The sequence below is a fragment of the Lepus europaeus genome, chromosome 12 (assembly GCF_033115175.1).
Source record: "Lepus europaeus isolate LE1 chromosome 12, mLepTim1.pri, whole genome shotgun sequence".
In the NCBI taxonomy this organism is placed as follows: domain Eukaryota; kingdom Metazoa; phylum Chordata; class Mammalia; order Lagomorpha; family Leporidae; genus Lepus; species Lepus europaeus.
The window spans coordinates 77475771-77503476 of record NC_084838.1 but is presented as its reverse complement, the minus strand read 5'-3'; the positions used below and the strand labels follow the sequence as shown (position 1 = coordinate 77503476).

At 50.1% G+C, this 27706-nt stretch overlaps 1 protein-coding gene across 1 annotated transcript; it reads left to right on the top strand.

Annotated features, from left to right (window-relative positions):
- Window positions 1–220: 220 nt before the first annotated feature.
- Window positions 221–27706, top strand: KLF9 (KLF transcription factor 9). The gene is made up of 2 exons (XM_062208399.1): window positions 221–1441; window positions 24235–27706. Exons 1-2 carry the CDS (start codon window positions 937–939, stop codon window positions 24462–24464), a joined length of 735 nt encoding a protein of 244 aa, XP_062064383.1. The 5' UTR covers window positions 221–936; the 3' UTR covers window positions 24465–27706.

The following is a 27706-nucleotide window of genomic DNA, read 5'->3' as shown; positions in this document are numbered from 1 at the left end:
CCGGGGTTCTCGTTCCGTCACGGGAACGCGCGCGAGTGGCCGGCGGAGACGCGTCCCGACGCTCCGCCAGCCGGGGGCCCGTGAGCCGGGAAGCCCGGCCCGGCCGCCGGACGGCGAGGCGCGGCCCGCGAGGGGCGGCCGCTCCGGTGCTGCCGCCCGGCTGTTACCCTTTTAAATGTCAGCGTCGGAGGCTGTCGGGGTAGCACGAGGCACCGGCACGGAACAGTCGGATTGGCCGCACGCCTCGGTTCGAGACGCACCTCTCCTCCGAAGGGCCCTTCTGACTGGCAGGGGGAGAAAGTAAACAGAGTTGAATCACCCTCCCCGCTGGCCAATGGGAGGGGGTTTGGATTGTGACGTGATGGGATTCTGCGAAATTGTTACTGAGCAAGAGAATGCCGGAACGGTGCGGAGCGGCCGGAGCCGGGGCTCAGACGCCGTCCCTGGGCTGGGGGAAGAGTGTCTCCTAGAGCCGGCGCCCGGCGCGGCCCTCGCCACCCGCGTCGGCGTGGTGGGCTGAGGGTGCGGGGCCTTGGGCTCGACGGAGAGGCGGCCGAGGGCGTGTGCCGCTGCTGCAGCTTCCCCTCCCGGCGCCTCGGGGGGCGCCTGCGGTCGGATCAACTTGCGACCGCCACGTGTGGCATCTTTCCAAGGGAGCCCCGGCGCGCCCCGTCGGGGGGGACCGCGCCCGGCGCGGCGGAGGAGCCCGGGGCGGTGGATGCTGCGTGCGGAGGCGCTGCCGGTTACGTAAAGATGAGGGGCTGAGGTCGGCTCGGCGCTCCTGCGAGTCGGAAGCGCCCCGCGCCCCCGCCCCCTTGGCCGCCGCGCCGCGCCGCGCCGCGCTCGTCGTCCGAGGCCAGGGGCAGGGCGAGCCGAAGCTCCGCAGCCACCGCCAAGTTTGGCCCGCGCCGCCGGGGCTGTGCCGTCGCCCGCACCATGTCCGCGGCCGCCTACATGGACTTCGTGGCTGCCCAGTGTCTGGTTTCCATTTCGAACCGCGCTGCGGTGCCGGAGCACGGGGGCGCTCCGGACGCCGAGCGGCTGCGACTACCTGAGCGGGAGGTGACCAAGGAGCACGGTGACCCGGGGGACACCTGGAAGGATTACTGCACGCTGGTCACCATCGCCAAGAGCTTGTTGGACCTGAACAAGTACCGGCCCATGCAGACCCCCTCGGTGTGCAGCGACAGTCTGGAGAGCCCCGATGAGGATTTGGGCTCCGAGAGCGACGTGACCACCGAATCTGGGTCGAGTCCTTCCCACAGCCCCGAGGAGAGACAGGAACCTGGCAGCGCGCCCAGCCCGCTCTCCCTCCTCCACGCCGGAGTGGCTGCGAAGGGGAAACACGCCTCCGAAAAGAGGCACAAGTGCCCCTACAGCGGCTGTGGGAAAGTCTACGGAAAATCCTCCCATCTCAAAGCCCATTACCGAGTGCACACAGGTTAGCGGCTTCGCCCTCTCCCCCCACCCCCGACCTCTGGGGTTAGCTAACCTTCGGCCGGCCGGGCGGCGGCCCCGGGCGCGGAGCGCGCGCCTCTCGGCCCAGAGGAGGGTGCACCCGTTTTTGGACCGGCTGCTGCCCTAGCGCTTTAAGTGATCAAGCCGTGCGGAGGCGGGAAGCTCGCTGTCTTCTTCTTAATTGTCCCCCCCCCACCCCCACTCCCACCCTACCCTCGGCCCCAGAAGCCCCGGAGAGCCCCGAAGTGGCGGGCCGAGCGAGGGCCGTGCGTGGTTCGGCGGGGAGTGGCGCCCGCCCCTCCCCTACCCCGCCCCGCCCCCGGGACTCCGTACCCCGCGGCGGCGGGGCCGCGCCACCTTGGGGAGACGCTGGCGGCGGGGAAGTCGGGTGGCGCATCTTGGGTTTCCTGCCCCGGTGGGGTTTGCCGCGAAGGGGCCCGAAGCCTGGGGGTGGGGGTGGGGGCGGCAAGCGGCACGCCTGCCGCGGAGCCTTTTAGGGAAGGCCGAGGGAGGACTCCTGGATTGGGCGCCCGCTACTTCTCAGGGCTTGCCAAGGTGGTTTTAAATTTGGCCAAGAGTCCCCTGAGAGGTTGAAAATAACACTGCTGAAAGCAGCGGGGGTGGGAGGTGGGAGGGGTCCACCGGGCAATGGCTGGCGGGTTAACTTCAGGACTAGTTGGCTTGCCTAGGAAGCGAGATTTCAGAGCCCCTTCTGTTTGCCATGTCCACTTCGCACCGTCCACCCCCACCGAGGGCGGCTAGCGCGGAGGTCAAGGCTCTCCCGAGCGCACACCAGTGGCAGGCGGTTCTGGAGGCCTGGGGCAGGGTCGCGCTCAGATCCTGACGGCAGGACCGTGGCTGGAAAGGCATCTGTGGTCTAAAATAGTGTGGAGACCTTGCCTGCCCGTCTGTTGGTCTGCTTTCAGGTGCGCAACACAAGTTGGAAAGCGTTCCCTTCCGACGTGCGGCCCGCCCTTAGGAAGGTTCCTTTACAAAACTGCTATTCTGATCTGGTGGCATGGGGCGTGACCTGTGAGGCCGTGTGGACGTGCTGGTGTGGGGGTGGTGTTGCAGGTTTTTGCTGTAAGAGGTTGGTGTTTGGAAGAGGAGGCCCTGAGCCTCTGGTTTTAAAATAATGCCTGGGGGTGGGAGTTGAGGTTGGGGGGTCGGTTTGCTTTGGTTTTTATTCTGCCAAAGAACGGCCATGGCCACATAGCTGCCTCTCCTCTTTGATTTCCTTTGGAGGATGGTTTCTGTGGAGGTGGCTGGTGGCTGGCACGGCAATAAAGCTGCATTTCCCCCATGATCAGGGCAAGGTCAGGTTCTGTTTGGGGTCGCTCTCTAGGTTGCCAGAAAGCAGCCCCTTTGAAAGTTGGGGCCTGCAGTGGGGGCTGGGGGGTGTGACCTTTCGCAGGGCTTTGGGGCTGAAGGGGGTGTATCCTCTGGAGGGTGTTACTCACCCACAGCTGTTGGGCGGGCCTGCCTGTGTCAGCCATGTTCCCGGGAGTTCAGTGGCTCACACTGACACCCACTGCCACCTTGAGCAATGGCATTTTCTCCTTCAGGGAGCTGCCCAGTCGTGCAGCTGGAAGGCCTGCAGTGCCGCCCTGAGCTCTGTCCAGCTCAGGCGTAGCATTGCCAGCGTTCTGAGGGCTTTTCTCAGGCGTTTCTAGAAATGGCTGCTTCTGTGTGCGTGCATGCGTGCAGCTCTTCAGTTCTCCATGAGGCACAGTCGGCTCAGCTGTTTCGGGAGCACCTTTTACAGCAGTCAGGAGTGGGGAAGCAAGTGGCGCGTTCACCCTGCTCTAAAAGCTACAGCCAGCCTTTTGGAACTAGTGGCATGGTGATTACAGGTGTCTCGTTTCTGCTGGAGAAGGGGGCCGTAATTCCCATGCCTTGTGGAACAGAGACCTCAGCCTCTATAAGGACAGTTAGCAGCATGTTCCTGCTAGAGGAGGCCTGTGTTGAGCACTCTGCAGATAGAGACTGGTGGGGGTCTCTGCATTTCCAAGTTTCAGGTAACAGCTCCCAGTTAGAGTTGTGTTTGGGCAGTGTAAGGAGCTTCCTGACTTTCTACTGGCATTGAATCCAGAAGGTAGCCAGGGACACATTTGGGAAATCTGCATTCCGTGCAGATTTTGAGAGCTCGGAGCTCAGCCACACCCCCTTGCTCAGTGCTGGCTGTTCAGCCTTCCCTCAAGAACCCTTCCTGCTGCTTACTTCCTCAGAAGGCCTCACACAGTTGCCACTAGATGCTGAGACCAGTGGCTTTGGGAGTTGAGTCACTGAAACAAATTTTCGCTTATTTCAGTGCAGCCACTTCTCTAGTGGCCTAAGCAAAAAGACAACAGTTGAAGTCAGCTGAGCTGGGTTCTCATTTGCCCTACTCTTTTTCCAGGGGTGGAACCCTAAGCAAGTTACTTTCACTCCTAGTTTGCAAACTGGGTGCCTGCTGCTGAATTTGCTTTCCAGGGTTTATAAGCATTTGTATCTAAAATCAGCATTTCAGCCTGAATCCGGATTTCTGGCTTCTCTGGAAAAGTGGAAAGATCTGGCCCTACAGGGCCTGAGTCCCCGCCTACTAAGGACTGGCTTGACTCCGTCGCTCTTTGTGTGGGGTATTACCCCAATCTTAGTCATTGACATGGTCCCTATTGGCATTTAAGTTTGGAACCCCTACTTTCTTTGCACCTCAGTTTCTTAATCCAAGAAGAAAGGGACATTATCCTAAAACCAGCGGTTCTTGTGCAAAGATAACAGTCTGTAAAGCACCTAGTAGGATCTACACACTTGAGAAAGGTGCGGTTTTATAGCTTGTGTGTAAAATACAGGGTGTCCAGGGAGTTAGGAAACATGGTAGCTTACAGTATGTTTGTTTATATTTCAAATGACACAGTCAGTTCCTTTTTCCACATCTTTTCTAAGGAAGTGCTAGATCCACTGTTAATCTGAAGAAGAATTTTTACAGAAGTACAGCCCAGGCACTCTTTTCCCTGTTCCCTTCTGGGCATTTGTTTCTGGTCAACAATTAGGCCTCCTAGAGGACTTCCTATGAAAATACAGCAAGACTATTATTTGCAAGTGTAATACTTTATCCAAGCCTCTTGATTTTGTGGAACCCCTGCACATCTTAGAGGCATCTCCTTTGGGGAGGAAATGACTGCGTTCTAACTCCAGATCAGAAGTCATCGAAATAGGCAAATGTAGTCACGCTGCCTTGATGTCCCACTGACCAAAGCCTTAGGACTCATCTTGTTTCCGTGCCAAAGAATATTTTCTTTCCCCCTCTTTTGGAGGCCTTTAAGTCAACTGCCCTTAAGTAGTGACAGTGGGTTGAGTTTGATGACATTGGTTACAGTATTTGGAAAAACCAGAAAGCCCCAAGCCCCAAGCATCACACTCCCTGTTCCATAGGAGAATTTGAAAAGCCAACAGTTCTTAAAATAGAGCAAAAGCAAGCTCACATAAGGCAAAGGGAGAGAGGAGAGCTACAGAAGTCCCAAGTGGCCACTTCTGGTTCCCCTTGTCCAGTCGGAACATTTGCTGGGATACTTGTGGAAGGGCCCTGGGTGAACTTCCAAGGTCCAAGTCGCCTTCCAGTGTGGGAAAGGGATTCCTCGGCCTCTCTAGCAGTGTGCATCACTGGCTCACTCCAGCTTAGGTGGGAGCTCTTGATTACACAGGTACCAGCTTGCTCTGTGCCTCTTGCACTCTTCTTTCTGAATCACTGCAGAGAGATTTGGAGTCTACTGGCTGGTTAGAAGAGTAGTGTCTCCAGGGTGTGCAAAGGACCTACTTCCATTGTTACCAGGGAGGCAGAACTTCAAGGCCACAGCAAGGGCTTGCTTTGGCCTCAGGCCTTAGATTGAGGGCCTCAGCAGCCCTGCCCAGGGCCTTTGCACCTCCTCTTCTCTTCAACACTGGATCAGAGGCCTTGTGCCTCTCTCTGGCCCATTCTTTCCAGAAGGCTCCCCAAAGTGACAAGGAAAGGCCTTTATAACCTCACACGCTGAAGCCAGAGTGGGGCTTGCACAGCTAACACTTTCTACCTTTTCTCCCCATCATCCCCTTAGGGAGATGGAGCTGTTTTTTGCTGTTGTAACTGCCTCCTCTCCGGACGCTGTAAAGCCTACAGCCACAGACACACTGTAGAGCTGTTAGGGGCAATCCCATGTAGAAAGCCACAGTCCACTGTGATGGCGTAGACTTCTTCATTCACCAGAGAAGCACACTTTGCCCCCGGGGTGAGGATCACCTTGCTCTATCCCACCCCAGTGGGAAGTCCGGGCCAGTCTCCAGTGTCCTATTAGAGAGCAGGGCTGCGTGCAGAAGGCTTGTGGCCTCAGAGGATAGGTTGCTTAAGAGCAGCATGGATTTCCAGGATGGCTTGCATTTGGTTTCTGGATAAGGAGCTAAAACTCCCTTGAAGGCAGCCAGGGAAAGATGGCCCCCTGCTGAGATCTTCCCTGGGGATGGAGACTGTTGGGGACCTGCAGGACCAGGGGCTGGTCTTCCTCCTTTCATGTCAGCCCCTGGTGGTCCTCCCTCTGCCTGCCCAGCAGAGTCCAAGGGGTGCTGCCTCGGAGAATCCTCTGCTGTTGGCAGGAGGCAGTTTCACCATAGAAGGCGCAAGTGGAGTGAAATGACAGAGTACACACGTTGTTTCCTTTGCTTTGGCTCTGAAACCTCCCGTGGGTGGTGAGAAGAGAAGGGAGAGCTGTGGGTGGGCTCCCGGCTGGGGGAAGGAGGTGCTGCAGTTTGAGTGGAGACACCCCATTTACCCCCAGACGCAGAGCTGTAACCTGAGGGAGGAGTTCCCGGGCTGTGAACCTCAGGGTCAGCTTTACATTCCACTCTCAGTTGCTGACGCTGATCCCCAGAATGCGTCATGCTGCCACTTCTGTGGGAACTTCCCAGACCGCACTTCCCAGGGACAAACTTCCCGTGACACTGGCAAAGGGGCTGACAATGGGTTGCCTGAGTTAAGTTCAAAGTGGCCGCAAGCTGGTCCAGGATTCGCTCTCTGGGGAGCCCCTCCAACAACCTGGGGAGCAGTGCTGGGAACCTGCTTTCCAGTGCATCTGTCTGATTTCTGAGTGCCGCCCCTCAGGGAGCACTCTTGATTCAAACAGGAAAAACATCCTAGTCTTGTGTTAGCCTTGACTTCCAAATCTTCCAGTTGCTTCATTTCTCCCTCTCTCTGGCTTGGAGCAAAAGCTCCAGTGTGCCTCCCTGCTAGGAGCCTCCTCCACAGCCGACCCGCCCACCTTTTCCTGCCATTTCTGCCGCCACCCCAGTGCGCCCACTGCAGAGCGTAAGCTGAGTGCCTAGTAATTGGTACAAAGGCACTTTCTGTTTCCATGCAACACACGCAAATAGGAGGGACCAAAGGAAGAAGGAAAAAAGCCCTACAGATGGTGAAACCGGCAAAGACGTCAGATCCTCTTTGGGTGCTCCCTGAGCCACCCTGGCCTTCTCCCCAGCCTGCTTTTTCTTGGACGTTAGTCACGGGCCCTGGCCTAACTCAGAGCCCTTGGTGGTAGCAGGTGTTCCTTGTCTGCGGAATAGAACTTGGAGGTTGGACATGACCTTGAGAGGTCATCACATCCATCATGTTGCCTGGAAGGCATGTGCCCTTTCCGCCTCACCCCCTCCTGCCGTGGGGATTGTTCCCTGTAAACATTCTGGGGGGCTTGGCAGCGTAGCGCGTGACTCTGGGCACAGCACGTCTCTCCCAGAGCCTCTGTGTTTCCGTGGCAGCACGCGAGGGCACCCGGTACTTGGGATGGTTCTGAGTGGAAACTGCCAAAGCCTCGGTCTTCCAGCTGGCCTGTGTAGATACTTCCTTCTTGCTTCATTTGCACTTCCTTCTCCCCCTTCCCCTCCTGAGGGTTTCAGTGTGTGGCTAACCCTGTTTTTGCTTTGTTCTATTTTAACCTTGGCTTGAAGAGCTGCTTCAGGGAACGAATCAAGGGAAAGGGCAGAGGTGGAGTCAGCCGGGGTGGCCTCTGCTCTCTGGAACTGCCCCAGGCTGCTAGGAGGATTCCTACTCCTCCCTTCCTGGAGTCCTCCTGAAATTTTAATACCTTTTGGTGCATTAAGGCCAAGAGTAAACATTTGTCTTATCACAGCCCCGAAGCAGTCCCCTCAGCAAATAATAGGACTAACATGATTATTCATAGGGAGTGCAGTCCTTGGTGGGGAGGCAGATGCAAGCATTTTTCTAGGTGTGGGACCTTCCCAGGCATTCTTTTCCATTAGTGCCTAACCCCTGTGTTGACAGTGCTGTGCCTGCAGGCTGCCCTTTCCATCCCAATTCAGCAGGAGAGAAATCAGACTTAGGATGGCAAGTGGGAGTGTGGATCAGACATCTCAGCGTTCTAGAGCTGCAAGAACCAGCTGGCTCCCCATCCACTCTGAGAGCCGTGACCTCAGAATTTTTTTTTTTTTAATGAAATGGAGAATGATCACAAATGTGAACAGGAGAATGGAATTCATCCTCTCTCATCCCCTACCAGATTGAGCCTTGTAAAAGTGAGGACATTATTTAAGTAGATTAAAATAAAGAGAGAGCTTAAGCCATCCAAAATTGATGACCAGGATTTGAAATGCCCGAAGCGGTGTTTTGTGTTCAGTGAAGTCTGAACATTTTTCCAAGCTGAGATGATGGTTGTAGAAGTGAGTACTGCCCTGGAAGACCTGCTTGGAACTCAGATGGGAACCAGTGGCATAGACGATGGACACAAGAATCCTCTCTTAAAAAGGACGATAATTTTTGGAGCAAGATCTTGACTCAAAGAAATAGGAGTGGGGGAAGGTCTCACCACCCCTCCCTTCCAGGGAGCCTTCTGTGCCCACATAGGCAGGCAGAAAAGAATAAAGCCTGACTCACTCACACTCATTATGGACCCGGTAATGAGCAGACTGGGCTGCATGAAAGAACTGGAATCTGAGAGTCCCAAGAGAGCTGTACCCAGAGAGGCTGTCGGTAGACTGATCAGAGCACAGACTTTTGGATCCCTCCTATGTGGGTTTGAATCCAGCCTCTGCCACTCAGGCAGTACTTACCTCACTAGCCTTAGTTTTCCCATCTGTAAAATGGTGCTAGGTAATGATATGAGCACAGAGTTGTTAACAGGCTTAACTCAGATGAAGTATTTAAAGAATTTAGCATTCTATCCCTATAACTGTTAGCATAATGAAAATAATTGACATTACAAGGTCCAGAAGCACTTGAGAATATTTGTTTAGAATTCCAGCTTAATCCAGTTTTGTTTTAAGTAATATTTATTGACTGTTACGTTGCAAAAAAGATGTGCTAAATGCTGATAGTGAACATTGAATTTTGTAAACATTCATGAAAATGGTAACATCAAATATTTACATGGTAGGTTCTAAGCTAACTGGTCTATGTGCATTGCCAACCATATTCATTGGGAAGACAGATAGTCATCATCTGCTGCCTCCTGGGTCTGTTAGCAGGAAGTTGGATTAGAAGCAGAGGTGTGGGGCCGGCACTGTGGCTCAGTAAGTTAATCCTCTGCCTGCGGCACCAGCATCCCATATGGACACCAGTTCTAGTCCTGGATACTCCTGTTTCAGCTCTACTGCTATGGCCTGGAAAAGCAGTAGAAGATGGCCTGGATGCTTGGGCCCTGAACCAGTGTGGGAGACCCAGAAGAAGCTTCTGACTCCCTACCTGCCCAGCTGCAGCTATTGCCATATGGGAAGTGGACCAGAAGATGGAAGACCTTCCTCTCTGTCTTTCCCTCTTACTGTCTGTAACAATGTATCTCAAATAAGTAAATAAAATCTTTTAAAAAAAAAAATTAGAAGCAGAGGTGGAGGCGAGAATTAATTACAGGCATTCTGATAGGGGACGCAGGTGTCCCAAGGCTTAGCCACATGCCTGTCCCTTCTGTCACTTTTAAACTCACAGCATCCTATGTGATAGATAGGTTCTGTTATTCTCATGCAATAGGAAGAAGGAGACCTGGAGTGGGTTAACCCAGTCCAAAACATTTGCTGGTGTGTTTCCAGTGCTTGGAGTTGTATGTGAATGGTTCTTAACCTAGACCCTTTGAGTTTCTGCCAGCTGGAGGAGATCCTGTATTGTACATGGCTCTATCTTGAATTAGGCTCCAAAGCTATAGTCTTATTATTTTTAAAGATTTTCTTTATTTAAAAGTCAGAGTGACAGAGAGAATGAGGGAGAATATCTTGCATCTGCTGGTTCATTCCCCGAAGGCCTCCAACAGTGAGTTCTGGATAAAGGTAAAGCCAGGAGCCCCAACCAGGTCTCCTAGTTTGGTGGCAGGGACTCAAATTAAAGAGCTATATCATCTGCTGCCTTCTCAGGCACATTAACAGGAAGGTGGGTTGAAAGCAGAGTAGCCAGGACTCCAATATGGTTGTAAATTATATGAAATGTGGGCATCCCAACTGGTAGCTTAACCCTCTGTGCCTCAACAACTGCCTCAAGCCCTTAGTCTTTAGCTGTCTTCTCTTCTGTTCTCTCTCTAGCTTGTGGACAGTTTTCATAGAAGCTGTTTAGGAGAGTCATCAGAAGTCCTGGACTCTGACCACTGACCACCCCTACTGTGTATTTTCTGTAGTTACCCAGAAACTGCTTTGTTCCAACTGAGCAAGAACCCAGCTGTGGATTCACAGCAGCCTTCATCAGGACTCTTGGTTGCAAACAACAGAATCCAAATTTAGCCTGGCTTGATTAAAAGTAGAACTCTGTTGGTTCAACTTACAATACACCTAGGGGTGACTGGCATTTCAGGTACCTCTGAATACAAGTGCTCAGTGTCCCTCTTTGTGGGTTGGCCTTGCTATCTTTTGCTCTGGCTTCCTTCATGGTGGAAGGAAAGAATGATGGTAACATGGCTGCCAGTGGCACCAGACTCAACATTCTTTCCAATTCAGCAAGCCCCATGGAAAGATATTTTGCCACTTCCAGTGACTCCATCAGAAGTCCCAGGCTTGAAGCTCCATGACTGATCTAAACTGTGTGTTCAACTTGAAATATGTCAACTGTGGCATGACTGGGCCACAGCCAACCTCTGAGTCTGGAGATATGGGGCTGTCCCACCCCCACCCCCAATTTCCACTGGGGTCAGAGTGAGGACAGAGTTGCCACCCAAAAGAAAGTCAGGATTTGCTGTTTGTTGCCCACACAAGGGAATACCTACTAGACAGGGAAAACCAACACCTGTTCAACCTGACAGCCCAATTATAACCATGACGACGATACTCCAAACAGCAGATGGTAACAGAATGAAAGAGAAAGTGGTATGATGATGTTTTCTCCTCCATATTTTTCTTCCATTTGAAGGGAAAGACCCATGAAGTATTTCTGGAGCCCGACCTAAAATATGGGCTTAAGTAAGCGGGAAAAGTGTCCTTGCAGGAAATAGACGAGTTTATCGCCTACTCTACCGCATCGCTGGAGTGGGTGATCAAGAAGCTAGCAGCAGAAGCCTTCTACAAAACAAGTACGAAAGGTCTTCAAAAAGTACATGGAGAATATGTATTATAAAAACCACCATGCATGGATTTCAAAATGTTTTACACCAAAATGAACCTTTTCATGCCATTTTTTCCATGAACTCTCTGCAGTCCCCTTGTGTGACAGCAGCATTCACTCCAGAGCCATTCACCTGCTCTTTATGCCAGTCTCTCCATTCTAATGCCTGGAGACCTGAAGCTCACTTATAAGAACATTTATTTCCCTGTGTGGTAATAAATAGATAAAGGCCTGGTCTATGCAAAGATGAGCTGTTTATATAGCATTTCCCACTGGGATTCAGAAGTCTATGTAGTGCGTACAATACTCAGCAAAAATGCCTTAATACATCGGAAGAGGCCAAGAGAACTTAAAAATAACTTACCAAAAAACACATAAAAGTAACTAAACCCCCATGCTACCATAATTCTACCATAGCTTTTGTACCATTGCCGTTTTAATGAAAATAAGGATGTCAGCCAAACAGCTGGTTTTCCCTCTTCTGTGTTGCCACAGAAAGTCTGTCTGGGAAGCACTATCCCACTGAAGCAAGGGTTCCCAGCATGAAGGAAAGAACACGTGCTATTTCCCCTAACCTGAGTCATTTCTTCCCTTGCGCCCAGCTTTTGAAATACTGCCCAAGGCAGGCTGCATTCCTCCTCTGAGGTCTCAGACCTACAGTGCTTTGTGGTTTTGGGGGATGAACACCAAGCCAAGTGAATGAGTAGATCACTCCATCCTAGGAGTATAGGGGCTGAAGCATGCGAAACTCTTTGATGATGACCCAGGTGGCCTGTGTGAGTAACATTTTTGTTCCTCACAGCCAAATTCTGGTATATCCTACAACATGCTGTGTTGCTAAGCTATGGGGTCTGGTAGGAACACCTGTGTAGAATGCCCTGCGCTCCTTCCTCTCCTTGGAGAAATGGACTTGGGAAGGTCCCTGAGGAGCATCCACCATGGCCTGGCATGGGTAAGTCCCTCCCAGGAGGTCTCCCCAACAATGGCACCTGAGGCGGGTAGCTGTAGCCCAAAGGGGTCTTAGAGCATGATTCAAAGATCTCCATCCTTCCAAAAGTAGGGTTGGGCAAAGGACTGGCTGTTCCTTGTGTCTGAGCCCAAAACCATGCTGTTGGGAGAATTTTGGTAGTGTGCAGAGATTGAATTGAGGTCAGGAGCTGGAGACACTTGGCTATAGTGGCATCTCCAGTCACCCTGAGTCCTTACAGGTGTTGCAACCCAGCTGACAGGTAGGTAGAGTACGTGTTTGCTAAGCAGCTGTCCGTCTTCATTTCTGCTGTTGGAGACATCCTTGATCATGGCAGTTCAGGGTCTTTCAGTCATTTCTGTATTCTATTTTATTCTCTTTTGGATGCATGTGTGCAAAACCAGGACTCTTGCTCTGCTTTGAGGCCTATGTCCTTCTTTCTCCTGGGAGTGATGGCTAACGGGCTCACCTGTTGCTTTGCATCACAGCAGGACTTTCCTTGCTGTGTGCCATCCGTTGACCTGGTGCTCTCCCCTGGGATGCTGTGTGTATGCGCGTGTCACCACCCTCACTTGCTGACATGCTCTGCACAGTGGCTCCAGGTGCTAGATCCTTGCACTGTGACTCAGTCTTTTGGAAGAATTCTCCCAACAGCATGGTTTTGGGGTCAGACACGAGGAACAGCCAGTCCTTTGCCCAACCCTACTTTTGGAAGGATGCAGATCTTTGAATCATGCTCTAAGACCCCTTTGGGCTACAGCTACCCGCCTCAGGTGCCACTGTTGGGGAGACCTCCTGGGAGGGACTTACCCATGCCAGGCCATGGTGGATGCTCCTCAGGGACCTTCCCAAGTCCATTTCTCCAAGGAGAGGAAGGAGCGCAGGGCATTCTACACAGGTGTTCCTCGACTTACAATGTAAATTGAAAACATTGTTAAGTGGAGAATGCATTGAATCCCCCTAAGCTACCAGACCCCATAGCTTAGCAACACAGCATGCTGTAAAATGTCAGATTGTCCCCTCCTGATCTCTGGGCTGACTGGATCACAGCACATATTACGAGCGCAGGGAAAGGTGAAAATTCAAAACTTAAAGTAGAGCTTTCTTACTGAATGCTGATTGCTAGTGCACCATCGTAATGTCAAACCATTGTTGAGTGGAATCACAGCACCTCAGGGTGCATCTGTACTCTTAAACCTGGCTGCTCCACATCTCTGTCTCTCTGCCCCACAGTGGTGGGAAGCTCTGGAAAATCCAAAGGCTTGACTTGGAAGGACCCGCATTTTAGAGATGCTATTTGGAAGCTGTTCTGCAAAGCCACTTGTCTCAGTGCTGTCTGCTGTCCTCAAGGCAGGAAGGAAGGGCCTGGGAGGGGGCAGCGAGCAGAGCTCACTGGGAGAGGTTCTCTCTGCTTTTAGCTGGGCCTTGGCTCTTCCTGCATGCACAGTCTTGTTTTGTGTGCCAAGCTGAAGGGGGGATTTGAAAAGTGGTTTTCATCTGGTTCACATGCCTGTGCAGCATATCCTGGGGCAAGTCATCCATCTTCCCAGTTGGCGAAACCAAGACTGTTGTGAATTCAGGGCTCCTAAAAATCACCAAAAACACAAAAATTCAAAGCATCTATGTTTTCAGGATAGTTTTCTGTTAAGCGTTGATATTTTATTCGATGTTCAGTGCCTGTGCCTGGTGAATTATTTATTTACTATTTATCTTTCCCACAGATGAATCGGGAGAGGCAAGAGTAACACTGCCCTGGGAATTAGCTAATCTAGGCCTGGCCTCGTGTGGCCATGGGGAGGTCACTTCTTACTGCTGCGCCTTTGGAGGATTGCTGAAATTTCATCCGACTCTTAAATTCCGTGACTCTAATGTACATGTTGTCTTTTTGCAAACTATGGTTGTGTTGAAAGTCTACACTGCAGGGCTGCGGTTTGCTTTCCACCCTGCATTCAGCACGTCTAAGATAGGGACCACAGAAACGAGTATCAACACAGAGCTGTTGCTGAGTGGAGAACCCAGTGAAGAATCTGTTGTTGTGAGGTCTGCTGGGACCTCATGAGCTATCTCACAGACCAGCTGAAGCTGGGGAGGCTGTGCCAGCGATACCGTCAAAGGCTCACTTCCTACATAACAGCGTGCTTCAGTGAGGCACTGCTGCATTTAGACAGTGCAGGGGCATGCCACCTCCCATTTCAGAGCCTGAGCTGTAGCACCAGCGGTGTTCCATGATCCACACGGACCAGGATGGGAAATCTGAAGTCCAGGCTCTAGGGTGACTCCGTTATCTCAGCACATATGCTATGAAAGGATTCTAGATCCCAGGAAAGAGTCAGCTTGAGGTCAGGAACAGATGGTAATGGGATGGGACAGCACTGAGGCAGGATTCTTCCTTCCAAGCCTATCAGGCCTTGTTCTTTGTTCAGAACATCTTCATGTGTAGCAATAGTTCTGGCAAACAGGAGGCTTTTTACTTCCTGGTTTTTGAGTGCAGTGTTAATCTAGATGGATTATGCAGGAAAATGTGGATTCCTCCATCTTGAGAGAGGGCCTATTCACCTCTTCTGTCTTGTGTATTGGCAATTTCCCATGTAAGGGGGATGGAGAATGAGAAAAATGGAAACGCTCACATTTTGCACCTGCAAGTTGACGTTGCTTTCTGGTGGGGAGGGAGGCCAGATGGTGATGGGCAGAGGGGTGCCAGAGGCTTGGGGTCTGGGTAGGTTTGTGTGCCACATGCCCTTCTAGCTTTGTCTATGAGGAATGCTTTATGGGCTTCTGATCTTTGCAGCTCTTCGTAATCCTGCTCCTCTCACCTGCTTCCTAAGAAGCACACTCCATTGCTGTTTGTGTAATTCCACTTCCAAAGGAACAGTTCTATCTGTCCTTGTGTGGGCCACTTCCCTTTCACATATGGAAAAAGGAGGAGAGGAGAGAGGGAGGAGAGAGAAAATAAATGTAGCATGCTCAGAAGGTTTTTTACTTTCTAACAATTTGTTGTGGAAGGAAGCAGAATGACTCTTCTTTGGACTTGGACACCCGGAGTATCCAAGCAGTCTCCCAGCAGGAAGGCAATCATACACACCCCCATCCCGGCTTAGCCGGTGTAGCCTATTGGTGAAATATATTTCTTTTCATTTTATTGAAAAGGGGGAGGGGTAGACTGATCTTCCATCTGCTGGTTCACTCTCTAAATGTGCATAATAGCTGAGTCTGGGCCAGGCTGAAGCTATGAGTCGGAAACACCACCCAGGTCTCCCATGTGGGTGGCAGGGACCCAAGCATTTGACCATCATTCGCTGTCTACTGAGGTGCACCATTAGCAGGAAGCTGGAATTGGAAGCAGAGCCAGGAATTCAAATGCAGATGCTCCAACAACACAGGTTATGAACACTGCAAGCAGTACCTTTTTTTTTTTTTTTAAGATTTATTTATTTGAAAGGCAGAGTTACAGAGAGAGAGAGAGAGAGAGAGAGAGACCTTCCACCCACTGGTTCACTCCCCAAGTGGCTGCAATGGCCAGGGCTGGGCCAGTCTGAATGAAGCCAGGAGCCAGGAGCTTCTTCTGAGTCTCCCACATGGGTACAGCAGCCCAAACACTTGGGCTATCTTCTGCTGCTTTCCCAGGCACATTAGAAGGGAGCTAGATCAGAAGTAGAGCAGCCATGACTCAAACCAGCACCCATATGGAATGCTGGGACCACAGGCAGAAGCTTTACCTGCTACGCCACAGTGCCAGCCCTGCAAGTGGCGTGTTAATCGCTGCTGCAGACACAGGCCCTGGAATCTATTCCAGATCAACCCATTTGCAGAATAATTTAAACTCAGATGCATCCTTCTTTTCTGTAATAATTTTTTCTGATGTAAAAATAACTTTTCCTCTTTCTTCATTAAACAAGAAATACGTGGGGGCCCGTGGTGTGGCATAGTAAGCTAAACCTCTGCCATGGCGCCAACATCCATATGGGCACCAGTTCATGTCTCTCCTGCTCCTCGTCCGATCCAGCTCTCTACTATGGCCTGGGAAGGCAGTGGAAGATGGCCCAAGCCCTTGGGCTCCTGCACCCATGTGGGAGACCAGAAGAAGCTCCTGGCTCCTGGCTTTAAATCAGCTCAGCTGTAGCCGTTGAGGCCATTTGGGGAGTGAACCAGTGGACAGAAGACCCTTCTCTGTCTTCTCTCTCTGTAACTATACCTCTCAAATTAAAAAAAAAAAAATTAAAATTAAATGTGTGCACTGTTTTAAAAAAATCAGAAAATATAGAGAAAAACTGCAAGAAGTTGGTTATCCTTTCACCCACAGAGAGCCACTTCTCATGATGTGTCCAAGTTCATAGGCCTCCAGGAGTTCTTCTCTCCATAGATACTCACATACATGAACTGCTGTTTGAGATCAATGATCGAATGCCTTCTCTAGTGCCTTTTTAGCTTGCTATTCTACTATGTGCATGCACTATGGTGTATTAATGTAACTCCTTATTGTTGGACATTTAAATTGTTACCAGCTTTTAGCTCATAAGTAGTGCTGGTTTCCATGCATGTTTTCATGTCCCATCTAATTATTACCAAGTTAATTATTACCAAAAATGAATCCCAGAAGAATATTGCCCTGGGTCAGTTAGGAGTCCCAGCCATGGTTAGGTCTGAACAGGTTTAGACAATTGTACCAGCCTCAGAGCTATCTCCCTGGTATCTTAATGGGCATGTTTTGATTACTTGCGAGACTGAATATATTTTCATACATTTATCTTTTGGTCAATAGTACTTATTTTATAAATTGCTTATTTTCATACTTGCTGACTTTATTACATTGGGTTATTCATCTTGATTTGCAAGTGTCCTTTTCGTATTATAGATTTTACCCTTTTGTCATATGCTGTGGTTTCTTTTATTAGGTTATTGTTTTGGTCCTCAATATTTTTTACTTCTACAAATATATGTTTTGCCATGCCAGAAGTTTAACATTGCTATGTATTCAGAATTATTCTTCTACTAGGATGTAGCTTCTGGTTTCCTGTTTAGAAGGCTATCTCCATTCTGGAACTCTAAAAATATAAACCACTTTCTTTTACCTTTATGGTTTTATTTTTTACATTTACATTTATAGCCCATTTGGAATTCATTTAAGTGAAAAATATAAGATAGTGATCCAAATTCACATTTTTTACATGATGTCTGTGCCATTTTATTGAATTAAACATCTTTTGCTTCGTTGATTTGAAATACCTCATTTACCACATACTAAATCCCTACAGGTCCTTAAGTTTATTTTCAGACTCTGTTCTGTTCCACTGATTTGTCATTTGCTGTGCTGGTATCTCACTATCTTAATTATTACGGCTTTAATAATAAATTTTAATAACTAGTATTCCAAGTGCTCACTTAATTATTTGTTCTTTCACAAAATTTTCTTGGCAAGTTGAGCATATTTATTCTTCCAAATGAACTTCAAAAATAACTGTTGAGTTACAAAGAAGTTCTTCCAGTGTGAGAATTTCATAGATGAATTTGTACAGAACTGCCACGTCTACACGGTTCAGTCTTAACATCCAGGCACATGAGAATCCTTCTGTTCACTCCTTTTCTTGACATCAAGGTTTTATGGTTTTCTTCATATGGGTCCTGAACTTTGATTGTTAGGCTTATCCAAACTGGTTATGGCTGGCATATAAGAAAATTGTTGGCCGGCGCCATGGCTTAACAGGCTAATCCTCTGCCTTGCGGCGCCAGCACACTGGGTTCTAGTCCCGGTCGGGGCGCCGGATTCTATCCCGGTTGCCCCTCTTCCAGGCCAGCTCTCTGCTATGGCCCGGGAAGGCAGTGGAGGATGGCCCAAGTGCTTGGGCCCTGCACCCGCATGGGAGACCAGGAGAAGTACCTGGCTCCTGGCTTCGGATCAGCAAGATGCGCCGGCCGCAGTGGCCATTGGAGGGTGAACCAAGGAAGACCTTTCTCTCTGTCTCTCTCTCTCACTATCCACTCTGCCTGTAAAAAAAAAAAAAAAAAAAAAAAAAGAAAGAAAGAAAGAAAGAAAGAAAATTGTTGCTCTTTTGTGTACTTATATCTATGAATGCACTTTGAGTCTATGGGAGGTTTCCAAATTTATCTTGGATGTTCCAGATAGAAAGGTAAATCAACAGCCTTCCCACTATGTGCTTTAAAAAAAAAATCTTCGCCACTGCCTAGCATTTCCTGCGTGGTCTTGACTGTGATGGGCAGGGGTGCCCACTCACGCTCTGGGCCTGCCTTCCAGAGGAGTGCCACCTGTGCTCTGTTCCACACCTTGCTGAGGAACAGTTTCACATCTATATGTTGGTCCTGTGAAAGAATTCTTTTTTAAAAAAGATTATTTTATTTGCAAGAGTTATAGAGAGAGGGAGAGATTTTCCATCTGCTGGTTCACTCCCCAGATGACCACAACAGCCAGGGCTCCTGGCCAGGCCAAAGCCAGGAGCTTCTAGGTCTCCCACCTGGGTAGCAGGGGCCAAGCACTTGCACCATCTTCTACTGCTTCCCCAGACGCATTAGCAGGGAACTGGGTCAAAATGGAGCAGCTGGGGAATGAACCGGAGCCCATATGTGATGCCAGTGTCCCGGGCGGTGGGCTTACCCAGTATGCTACAACGCCAGCCCAAGACTTAATTCTTCTGTTTTCCTAGAAGCTTTTCTTAGAGATGGATGTTCAGTTTTATCAAATGCTCTTTTGCATCTGTCATGACAAAGGGGAGTGTGGACCTGTGATTAGCCTGCTAAAATGGAAATAATATCAATATGATTTCCTAAAATCAAATTATCCTTTTATCTGTGGATCCTAGTGGCTTTTTTTTTTTTTTGCAATCAAAAAACACCAACATTCCTCAATAAGCAGCCTTGATTTTGTGCATCTGTGGGAAGCTATGATTCTTAATTGACGCTTTTCCAGTTCTGTTCTGAAAAAGAAGCCTAATTCCCTGAGATTTTTTAAAAAAAATTTTTGTCTTTTTGGCCAGATTGGCTTACTTTTGCTAGAAACAATAGAAGCTTTTTTGGTTTTGTATTTTTAACCTTCCCTTCTCAATTAAGCTTAGACCTTTCTAGATCCTTACATGGACTGGGGAGCCAGAAGATGAGGAGAAGCAGGGCGGTGGGAAGAGAGCAGCACTGAGGGCAGGGACCTGAGATGAGGACCAGGAAGAAGACCTCTCTGCACCCTGGGGAGCCTGCAGAGGGTTGGGCACATCCAGGGAAAAGCCCTGCTCTTGCCAAGGCCCCACTCCTGTCTTCTCCGTGAAGAGCTCCCACTCTTCATTTCAGGACTTCCCCGAAAAGCAGTAGCTTGCTCGGTGGCATTCACTCATTGCCAGCCGAGAGGAGGCACCCTCTCAAGTGCAGGGAGCCTCTGGGTGTGCTGAGAGGGTGAGCCCTTGGCCAGCAGGCCCCGTACCCCTTCCCTTGCACCCAACCACAGTAAGCCCAGGAGAGCTCGGGGGCCCATCTGTCTGTGCAGACAAAGTCCTCTACCTATTTGGTGTGCTGCGCAGGAGCTTTTTTGGATCAGGTTTATTTTGTGCTCTGCACTGAGTCTGTCTGCAAGAGGTGCTTTGCTTGCTGGTAGGGGCGGGGAACAGTGTATAAATAATGAGAACTCGGAGAAACTTGTGCTGTTAACAGCCCTGCTCCAGTAAAGCGGAGTTTATTGTGTCGCTGCCTCCGGGTGTGTTTTCCTGTGAAGGCCAGAAATAAAGCACTGGTACAAGCCTCTCTCTCTCCCCCTCCCTCCCCTCAGGCGGATGCTAACTCTTCATTAAGGCTAAAGACAGGCTGCTGAAGGGCCTCTACTTGATCCTTGCTTTGCCATATAACTTGTCCAGCATGCTGCCGTGTGACCATTCTCTGGCCCCAGGCACTGAGCTGAAAGAGTGGGCCTCACTTGGTTTCCTCCTGGCTGCGGGAGCACAGGCTGAGTCCCAGTCTCCCTGGGTCTTTCTTTTCTCCTTGCAGATCATATCTGTTCCTCTCTGCGCAAGATTTCTCATGCCTCACTTTTCTTAGGCATCTTTCTCTAGGTGTTACCCTACATGGCCGTCATTCACCGACAGGCCGGACTGTGTCTCACGGGAGCTGTCCATGAGTTCTGCGCTGGGTTACAGAGGTGAACTTCACAGTGTGGGTCTGCCAGCAGGGTGCAGCCTGCACACACACACACACACACACACTGCACGGCTGCGCCGTGTTGCATCAAGCGTTGGAAGTGTGTGCTTCCTCAGTAGACCATGGATTCCAACACAACCCATGACTAACACACCTGGCATTTTTTTTTTTTTTTTTGAGACAGGCAGAGTGGACACTGAGAGAGAGACAGAGAGAAACGTCTTCCTTTTGCCGTTGGTTCACCCTCCAATGGCCGCCGTGGTAGGCACGCTGCGGCCGGAGCACCGCGCCATTCCGATGGCAGGAGCCAGGTGCTTATCCTGGTCTCCCATGGGGTGCAGGGCCCAAGAACTTGGACCATCCTCCACTGCACTCCCTGGCCACAGCAGAGAGCTGGCCTGGAAGAGGGGCAACCAGGACAGGATCGGTGCCCTGACCAGGACCAGAACCCGGTGTGCCAGCGCCGCAAGGCGGAGGATTAGCCTACTGAGCCGCGGCGCCGGCCCACACCTGGCATTTTTATCTGGCTCTTGAAGACCTTGACTTTGCAGTCTCTGGTGTACACCAGGTGGAAATTCAGGTCCTCTGATTAAGATTAGCAGTCAGCCAGCCAGCGCCGAAGCTCACTAGGCTAATCCTCCACCTGTGGCGCCAGCACCCCAGGTTCTAGTCCTGGTTGGGGCGCCGGATTCTGTCCTGGCTGCTCCTCTTCCAGTCCAGCTCTCTGCTATGGCCCAGGAAGGCAGTGGAGGATGGCCCAAGTGCTTGGGCCCTGCACCCGCATGGGAGACCAGGAGGAGGCACCTGGCTCCTGGCCTTGGATTGGCACAGCGTACCGGCTGTAGCGGCCATTTGGGGGGTGAACCACTGGAAGGAAGACCTTTCTGTCTCTCTCTCACTAACTCTGCCTGTCCAAAAAAAAAAAAAAAAAAAAAAAAAAAAATTAGCGGTCAGCCAATGTGCTGTTAAGGGCCAGATAATTCAGCTCTGTGGGCCATACAGACTTGGGTGCAGCTGTTCAACACTTCCATTGTAGCAACAAAAAGCAGCCATACATGACATGTAACGAGTGTGGCTGTTACTTTTTTTTTTTTGACAGGCAGAGTGGATAGAGAGAGAGAGAGAAAGGTCTTCCTTTTTGCCGTTGGAACACCCTCCAATGGCCGCTGCGGCCGGCTCACCACGCTGATCCGAAGCCAGGAGCCAGGTGCTTCTTCTGGTCTCCCATGCGGGTGCAGGGCCCAAGCACTTGGGCCATCCTCCACTGCCTTCCCGGGCCATAGCAGAGAGCTGGCCTGGAAGAGGGGCAACCGGGATAGAATCCGGAGCCCCAACCGGGACTAGAACCCGGTGTGCCAGCGCCGCCAGGCGGAGGATTAGCCTGTTAAGCCATGGTGCCGGCCAAGTGTGGCTGTTTCTAATGCAGCTTTATAGATGGATGTGAAATTTTCATTTTCATATCACTTTGTCCTATCACAAAATAATCTTTTGATTTTTTTTTTCTTTTCAAACCATTTGTTAAAAACCAAAAATAAGGATGGGATTGAGCATTCTTAGTTCATGACAAGCCACAGGTGGCTGGTGGATTGGGTAGTTGGGCTAATCCCTTATGTCAATCCCCTACAGAGAGTTCCTCATGTTTTTCCAAATAATCCTAATAAAATGAAATGAAATGAAGACAGTCCTGGGGCTTTGGTAGTTGCAGCTCAGCTCCAGGCAGATGTTCTTGAAATGGTTAGAAGCTGACATGGAGCAGTCTCCTGTACCCGCAGCTGACTCAGCCTTCGCAGCTTCCCTCTGACTGTCACGTCTGTCATTTCTGGACGTGATCTGTTCCAGCCCAGCCCACCAGAGAGTGGTCTTCTGGTCCATTCCCTCAATGGATATGGATCCTTTTAAATTCACTTGAAAGAAATGAGCATGTGCCATCAGGTAAGCTCAGCCATATTACCATTCTTCCAAGAAAACCCCTTCTGATGGGCTTCTGCGCTTAGGAGCGTTGAGAAAACCCTGAGCTCTCCCTTGTCCCTGTTGTCTTCACCTCCGTGTCATACAGCAGTGGGGAGAGGGTTCCCAAGACGAGAGAAGAGAGGCTTTGTGTTTTGTTGGGGCTTGGCTTTTGCAGCTTATCACTCTGTGAACTCTGGCCTGTCATTAATTTTTAATATGACACGCTTAGAACATTTCCCCCAGAGACACTGAATGGGGGTTCGAGGAGGGGACCTTGGTGGCATCTAATTCAGAACACAAGTTGCAGAAGTTTAATTTCCAATACCATAGATTGTTGAGTGGTTTTGAGGACATTTTTTTCTTCTTCTTCCTTTTTTGGCCCCTTGCAGGAAAGTCTTCATGCTCATCCCCCTGGGCTAGGCCTGACTCCCCATTGGTTTGCTATCACCTGTTGCTGCCACAGCTTCTCAGCCCAGAGCTCAGGGAATTTATACCAAGATCTGCAGGTGCAGCATCCACTGCCACACATTTGTTTTCCCACACGGGGTCTCCCGCAAGAACAAGCAGGCTGTCCAGGGTATTAGAACACTACTCTGCTTAGAGAACACAGTCTTGGTCATGTGTAGGCTATCACAAAGGTGCCACAGTTGGTTGGTTTGGTTTTGTCCTTATTTTGACAACTTATCCATCAGCGCAGGTTAAGAGAAGCTAGGTGAAAAAGAATTTGGGGATGACTCAGATGCGCCGTGCTGGACAGCTCCCAGCCTCTGCACTCTCTCTTTGGGTTCCAGGAAGGCGGGACAGGAGTGAGAAAACATGCACTGCTCACACCTACCCAAGAGTGTCTGGAGAGCTCCGTGGGCGCCGGAGCCTGCGGAGCAGCTGCTCCTGGCTGTGCTCAGAAAGGTGTGAAGAGCAGGCAGGCAAGGGAAGCTCTCGTCTGAAGCAGCTCTCCTGCTTTTCTGCTCATGTGTCCTCCCCTCGCGTGTCCTCCCCCCGCGTGAACGTGTGTGGCTAGGCAGCACGTGGCTGCATGCTCGAGATGCAAAGACAGAAGCAAGAATCCGTGGGAAGCAGGTGGAAGGGGCGGGGAGGAGCATGTGGAAATAGTGTCAAGTCCTCACAACCCAGGGGAGGTGGGACAATGAGGGCCCAGGGGCAGGCCGTGCAGTCCAGCAGTCAAAGCCAGGGTGTGGCTCTGCTTTCTCATCATTTGGCCCTGAGGAAACCATCTGACCCTCCCAGCCTCCATTTTCTCATCTGTAAAATGGAGCTATCTTGTGGCGTGGCTGTGAGAATTCAGTGAGATAATGCAGTGAGAAGCCGTTAGCGCTGTATCTAACATGTTACTGTAATAATGTTAGTTCTCCTCTTGGGAAGACTATGGAAGAATCTGCCATTGCTTAGTCTGGAGAAGATTAGCAGAACACACTCTAGCTGTCTTCAGATACTTACGGGATTATTACATGTCAAGAGGACAAGGTTGTGTGAACACAATAGGATTTAAAATTACCGAAAGAGTGACAGAGATGCTCAAGACCAAGCCAGGCTGTTCAGTCAGGTCCCCGGAGCCTTTGCCCAGAGGTGCGGAGTGGCCACAGCCCTCCCTGCCCAGTCACCTTCCATCCCGGCCATACCAGGGCTCAGCCACACGGACCCCTGAGAGCTCACACTGGCAGCTCAGCAGAGTAAAACCCAATGGGCACAAAACAGCACGCTCATTTACTTAGTGGCATAGAACAGGTGCAGTGTCCCGCCCGATGAGTTGGCTGGCATCAGTAACTTGGGTGGCTTGGGCACAGGCACTGCTACAGACTGGCGATCCAGTGCAAGCACGGGCAGGGCTGGCTTCAGGAGTGTAGATGGCCACCTTCTGGCCGGGTCTTCCCACAACCTTTCCTGATGTTCGCATGTTTGTGTCCTAATCTCACCCCAACACCAGCCATTGGACGCAAGACCACCCCCCAAAGACCTCATGGACTGGCAATGAACTCTTTTAAAGACCCTGTCTCCAAATAGAGTCACGTGCTGGGGTGCAGGACTTGCAGGTTCCAGAACTGGGGTTTCACCGGGGGCGATCGGGATTGGGAGGCAGAGCTCATCCCGGATCCCTCACCTGCAAGAGATGGAGCCTTTGAGGCTCAGGGCTTGCCCGGTTCCCCTCGCGTGCTTGCTAACCTGTGTCCCGCGTCTCTCCTAGGTGAGCGGCCCTTCCCCTGCACGTGGCCAGACTGCCTTAAAAAGTTCTCGCGCTCGGACGAGCTGACCCGCCACTACCGGACGCACACGGGCGAGAAGCAGTTCCGCTGCCCGCTGTGCGAGAAGCGCTTCATGCGCAGCGACCACCTCACCAAGCACGCCCGGCGCCACACCGAGTTCCACCCCAGCATGATCAAGCGGTCGAAAAAGGCGCTGGCCAATGCTTTGTGAGGCGCTCCCCTGCCCGCCAGCCCCGCGGCAGCCAGGGAGGGACGGACGGACGGCCCCTGCCCCAAGAGGACACAGCTACTCCCCGGAGACCCACGGACCTGTGGCAACCAAGCCCTTCCTCCCCACCACCACCACCACCACCACCACGAGGCTCACTGGCCGCCCAGGAAGCCGCGCGTCCCCGACTGCCTCCTCCCTGCGTGGTTTCTCAAAAGCACACTGTAGCCCGAGATCAGCGTCAGCGCTGGGTCCCCTCGCAGAGGCAGCTCTCAGCGCCCGTCTCTGACTGCGGGAGGGAGGGCAAACGCGGCCGGCCTCGGTGTTTTCTCCTTTCCTGTCCCCCCCTGCCCGGGGCGGGGTTGGGGAGGGGCGAGGCCACACCGGTGTACATAACTTCGGACTGGGTGCGCTCAGCGGCGACACCACGCGCGCACGGTGACCTGGGGCCCTTTTTGCTTGCTGTCTCTCGGAAGTGTTTTTGTTACCTTTTAAATGTCATGACGAGTGTGCTTCAGTTTGTTTATTAGCAAAACCACTCTTGAATCACGTGAACTGTGGAGATTTCAGAAACAAACACGCAACCACACCACACGCCATAGCACAGCTGTCCTTATGCGAGCAGGAGCGCATCTGCTGCAGCATGCTCTGTCATCCTGAGACTTGAACACAGCATCACTTAGGTCGCCGCGGGGGAGCAGAGCCGGGGTTTGTACCGCTCAAGGCAGACCTGGGCCGGGCCGCACCAAGTCCGGGACTTTGAACCCTTGCTTTGTAGGACTTGGACTTCCCCAGCGTAAGCTGCACTTTTATTTCTTAATGCAGAGGATGAATACGTTAAATACATGCTTTGAAGATAGAAGCAGGCTTTCTGTTTGGCACCACGTTATAATCTGCGTCTTTTACAGTATACACGTTTCCCTAAGACATCCTGGCAGAGATGTGAGGGCAGATTCAAGACAACGGGCGCTAAAGGAGAAGGAGGGGTAGTGTTTTAAGAACTACAAAAAAAAAAAAAGAAGAAGAAGAAGAAAAAAAGAAAGCATTTTAACTCTATTAACTTTTCCAAATTTTCCTGTCCTTTTGGTTAGCATCATCTTAGTGTACCATGATGTCACTAAGAGAGAGGGCTTTTGCCTCTGTTGGGTGCTACTGGAATGGGTGTGAAACAGCCACTAGCTCTGGGAACACCGATTGTTTGGGGAAAAGGCTTGTTGGTTTCTTTCCTGTGGTCCGACAAAAATGCCACTTCCAGGGGCGAGAGCAGTGTCCAAGGAGAGGGAGCTGACACAGGGAGAGAGAAGGAAACTCCCTAGGGAGAAAGCACCCAGGGAAACTTATCTTGGTGACTCTGCAACAGAGTCCCTCTTGGAGAAGGCAGGCAAATGGAATGCACAAGAGTGGAGTCACACGGCTGTGTCTGTTACACCGGTAGCCTCACCACTGTCTCTCTTGCATCTAGGTGTCTACCATGGCCTAAAACCACTACATCCTACATGCCATTTACCCGAAAACCTAATTCTGGCCTTTAGAGTGGTCAGAACAGCGAACTGAGTTTTCATAGCTAAAAACAAAAAGAAAAAAAAAAAAAAACCAACCTCCAGTGAAGGGAGTCAGCCGTGATCATGGGGAAATGTTTACATTTTTTTCGTCTTCAGAAGTCACGCTTTCTGACGATGTCATCTGATAATTACATACAGGGAGCTCCGGTGCACTCTGGTTCTCCATGTGCTGGCCCGCGTGTCGTGTCAGCGCAGGGCGCCTACCTACCAGTGAACTCAGCGTGCCGGCTGACACTCGCTCCTCTGACGCGCAGGGCCGCGGCTGACTCCGTTCAGCACAACAGCCATCACGAGCACCGTGTTGTTGTTGCTTTCCTTTTTTTTTTTTTTTTTTTCTTTTTTTGGTTTTGTTTAACCAACGTAGTTGTATTAGTAGTTCTATAAAGAGAACTGCTTTTAACATTAGGGACTGGGAGCAGTCCATGGGCTAAAAAAGGAAAGTGTTTTCTCGTGAGAAAACATGTCAGGAAAAATAAAGAACACTTTCTACCTCTGTTTCAGATTTTTGAAACGCTTGTTTTAAACCAAATTTTAATTTCTGTGTCCAAAATCAGTTTTAAGGACATCTGTTCTTCCATACGAAATAGGTTAGGCTGCCTATTTCTTACTGAGCTCAAGGAAGGGTCTGCTTGGAACACTCTGGCTGCCTTTTAGTGAGTGAGGAGTTGGAGGTTGCCTAGCAACTTGCTAACTTGTAAAAAAACTCAACTTTCCCTCACAGAAAGCAACGCAGGAACTGAAGTCAGTGAAAGACAATCTTTATAGTATACGGGAGTAAATCGAAATGGGGCTTTTGTCAAGCACTTCGATGGATATAATTGCAGCAACTTGTTTAAAAAAATGCACAATTTACTTCCCAAAAGAGTTGCTACTTGCCTTTTCAAGTTGTTGACAAACACACATTTGATATTCTCTTCTATGTTCTAGTAACGTAACATGTAAACTCAAGGCTTTTTATTCTTTGTGATAAATCCTGTTTTAAAACGTCACAAAACAGGAACCAGCATTCTAATTAGATTTACTATCAAGGTATGGTTCAAATAGGACTACGAGAGTTCGTTGAACACTAAAACTATGAAATAATTACTTTTTATATTAAAAAGACCATGGATTTAACTTGTGAAAATCCAAATGCAGGATAGTAATTTTTGTTTACTTTTTTAACCAAACTGAATTTTTGAAAGACTATCGCAGGTGTTTAAAAGAGAGAAAAGCTGTTTTATCTAATACTGTAAGTAGTTGTCATATTCTGGAAAATTTACTAGTTTTAGAGTTAAGATATCTCCTCTCCTGGGTTAGGGATGAAGAAAGCTCTTACCATTGTGGACTGATGCCCTGGCTTTAAGGTCTAGCTCTACATCATGCTTCTTTTGAGAATTATATTTGGTAGTTATAATTACAGAAACTGATTAGTTTGTCAGTTTGCAGATAGATTTAGCACAGTACTCATCACTCTGGATAGATTGAGATGTTCTTTCATCACGGATGAATGATCTGTAACACTGTAAGATACTGATCTTTACAACTGTTTAATCAGTTTTATTTTTGTACAGTCTTAGTGACCTAAGTTATTTTGCTGTCCCGTTTTTGTAAATCAAATGAAATTATCAAAGAGGATTCTGACAGTAGGTATTTTGTACATATGTATATATGTTGTCCAAACAAAAATAATAAATGGTAAAG

What these genes read in the sequence shown, in the direction of transcription:
- KLF9 (XM_062208399.1), top strand. Translation starts at nt 937, where the DNA reads ATGTCCGCGGCCGCCTACATGGACTTCGTGGCTGCCCAGTGTCTGGTT. An exon ending in CCATTACCGAGTGCACACAG is followed by an intron (nt 1,442 to 24,234) that starts GTTAGCGGCTTC and finishes CGTCTCTCCTAG; the next exon opens with GTGAGCGGCCCTTCCCCTGC.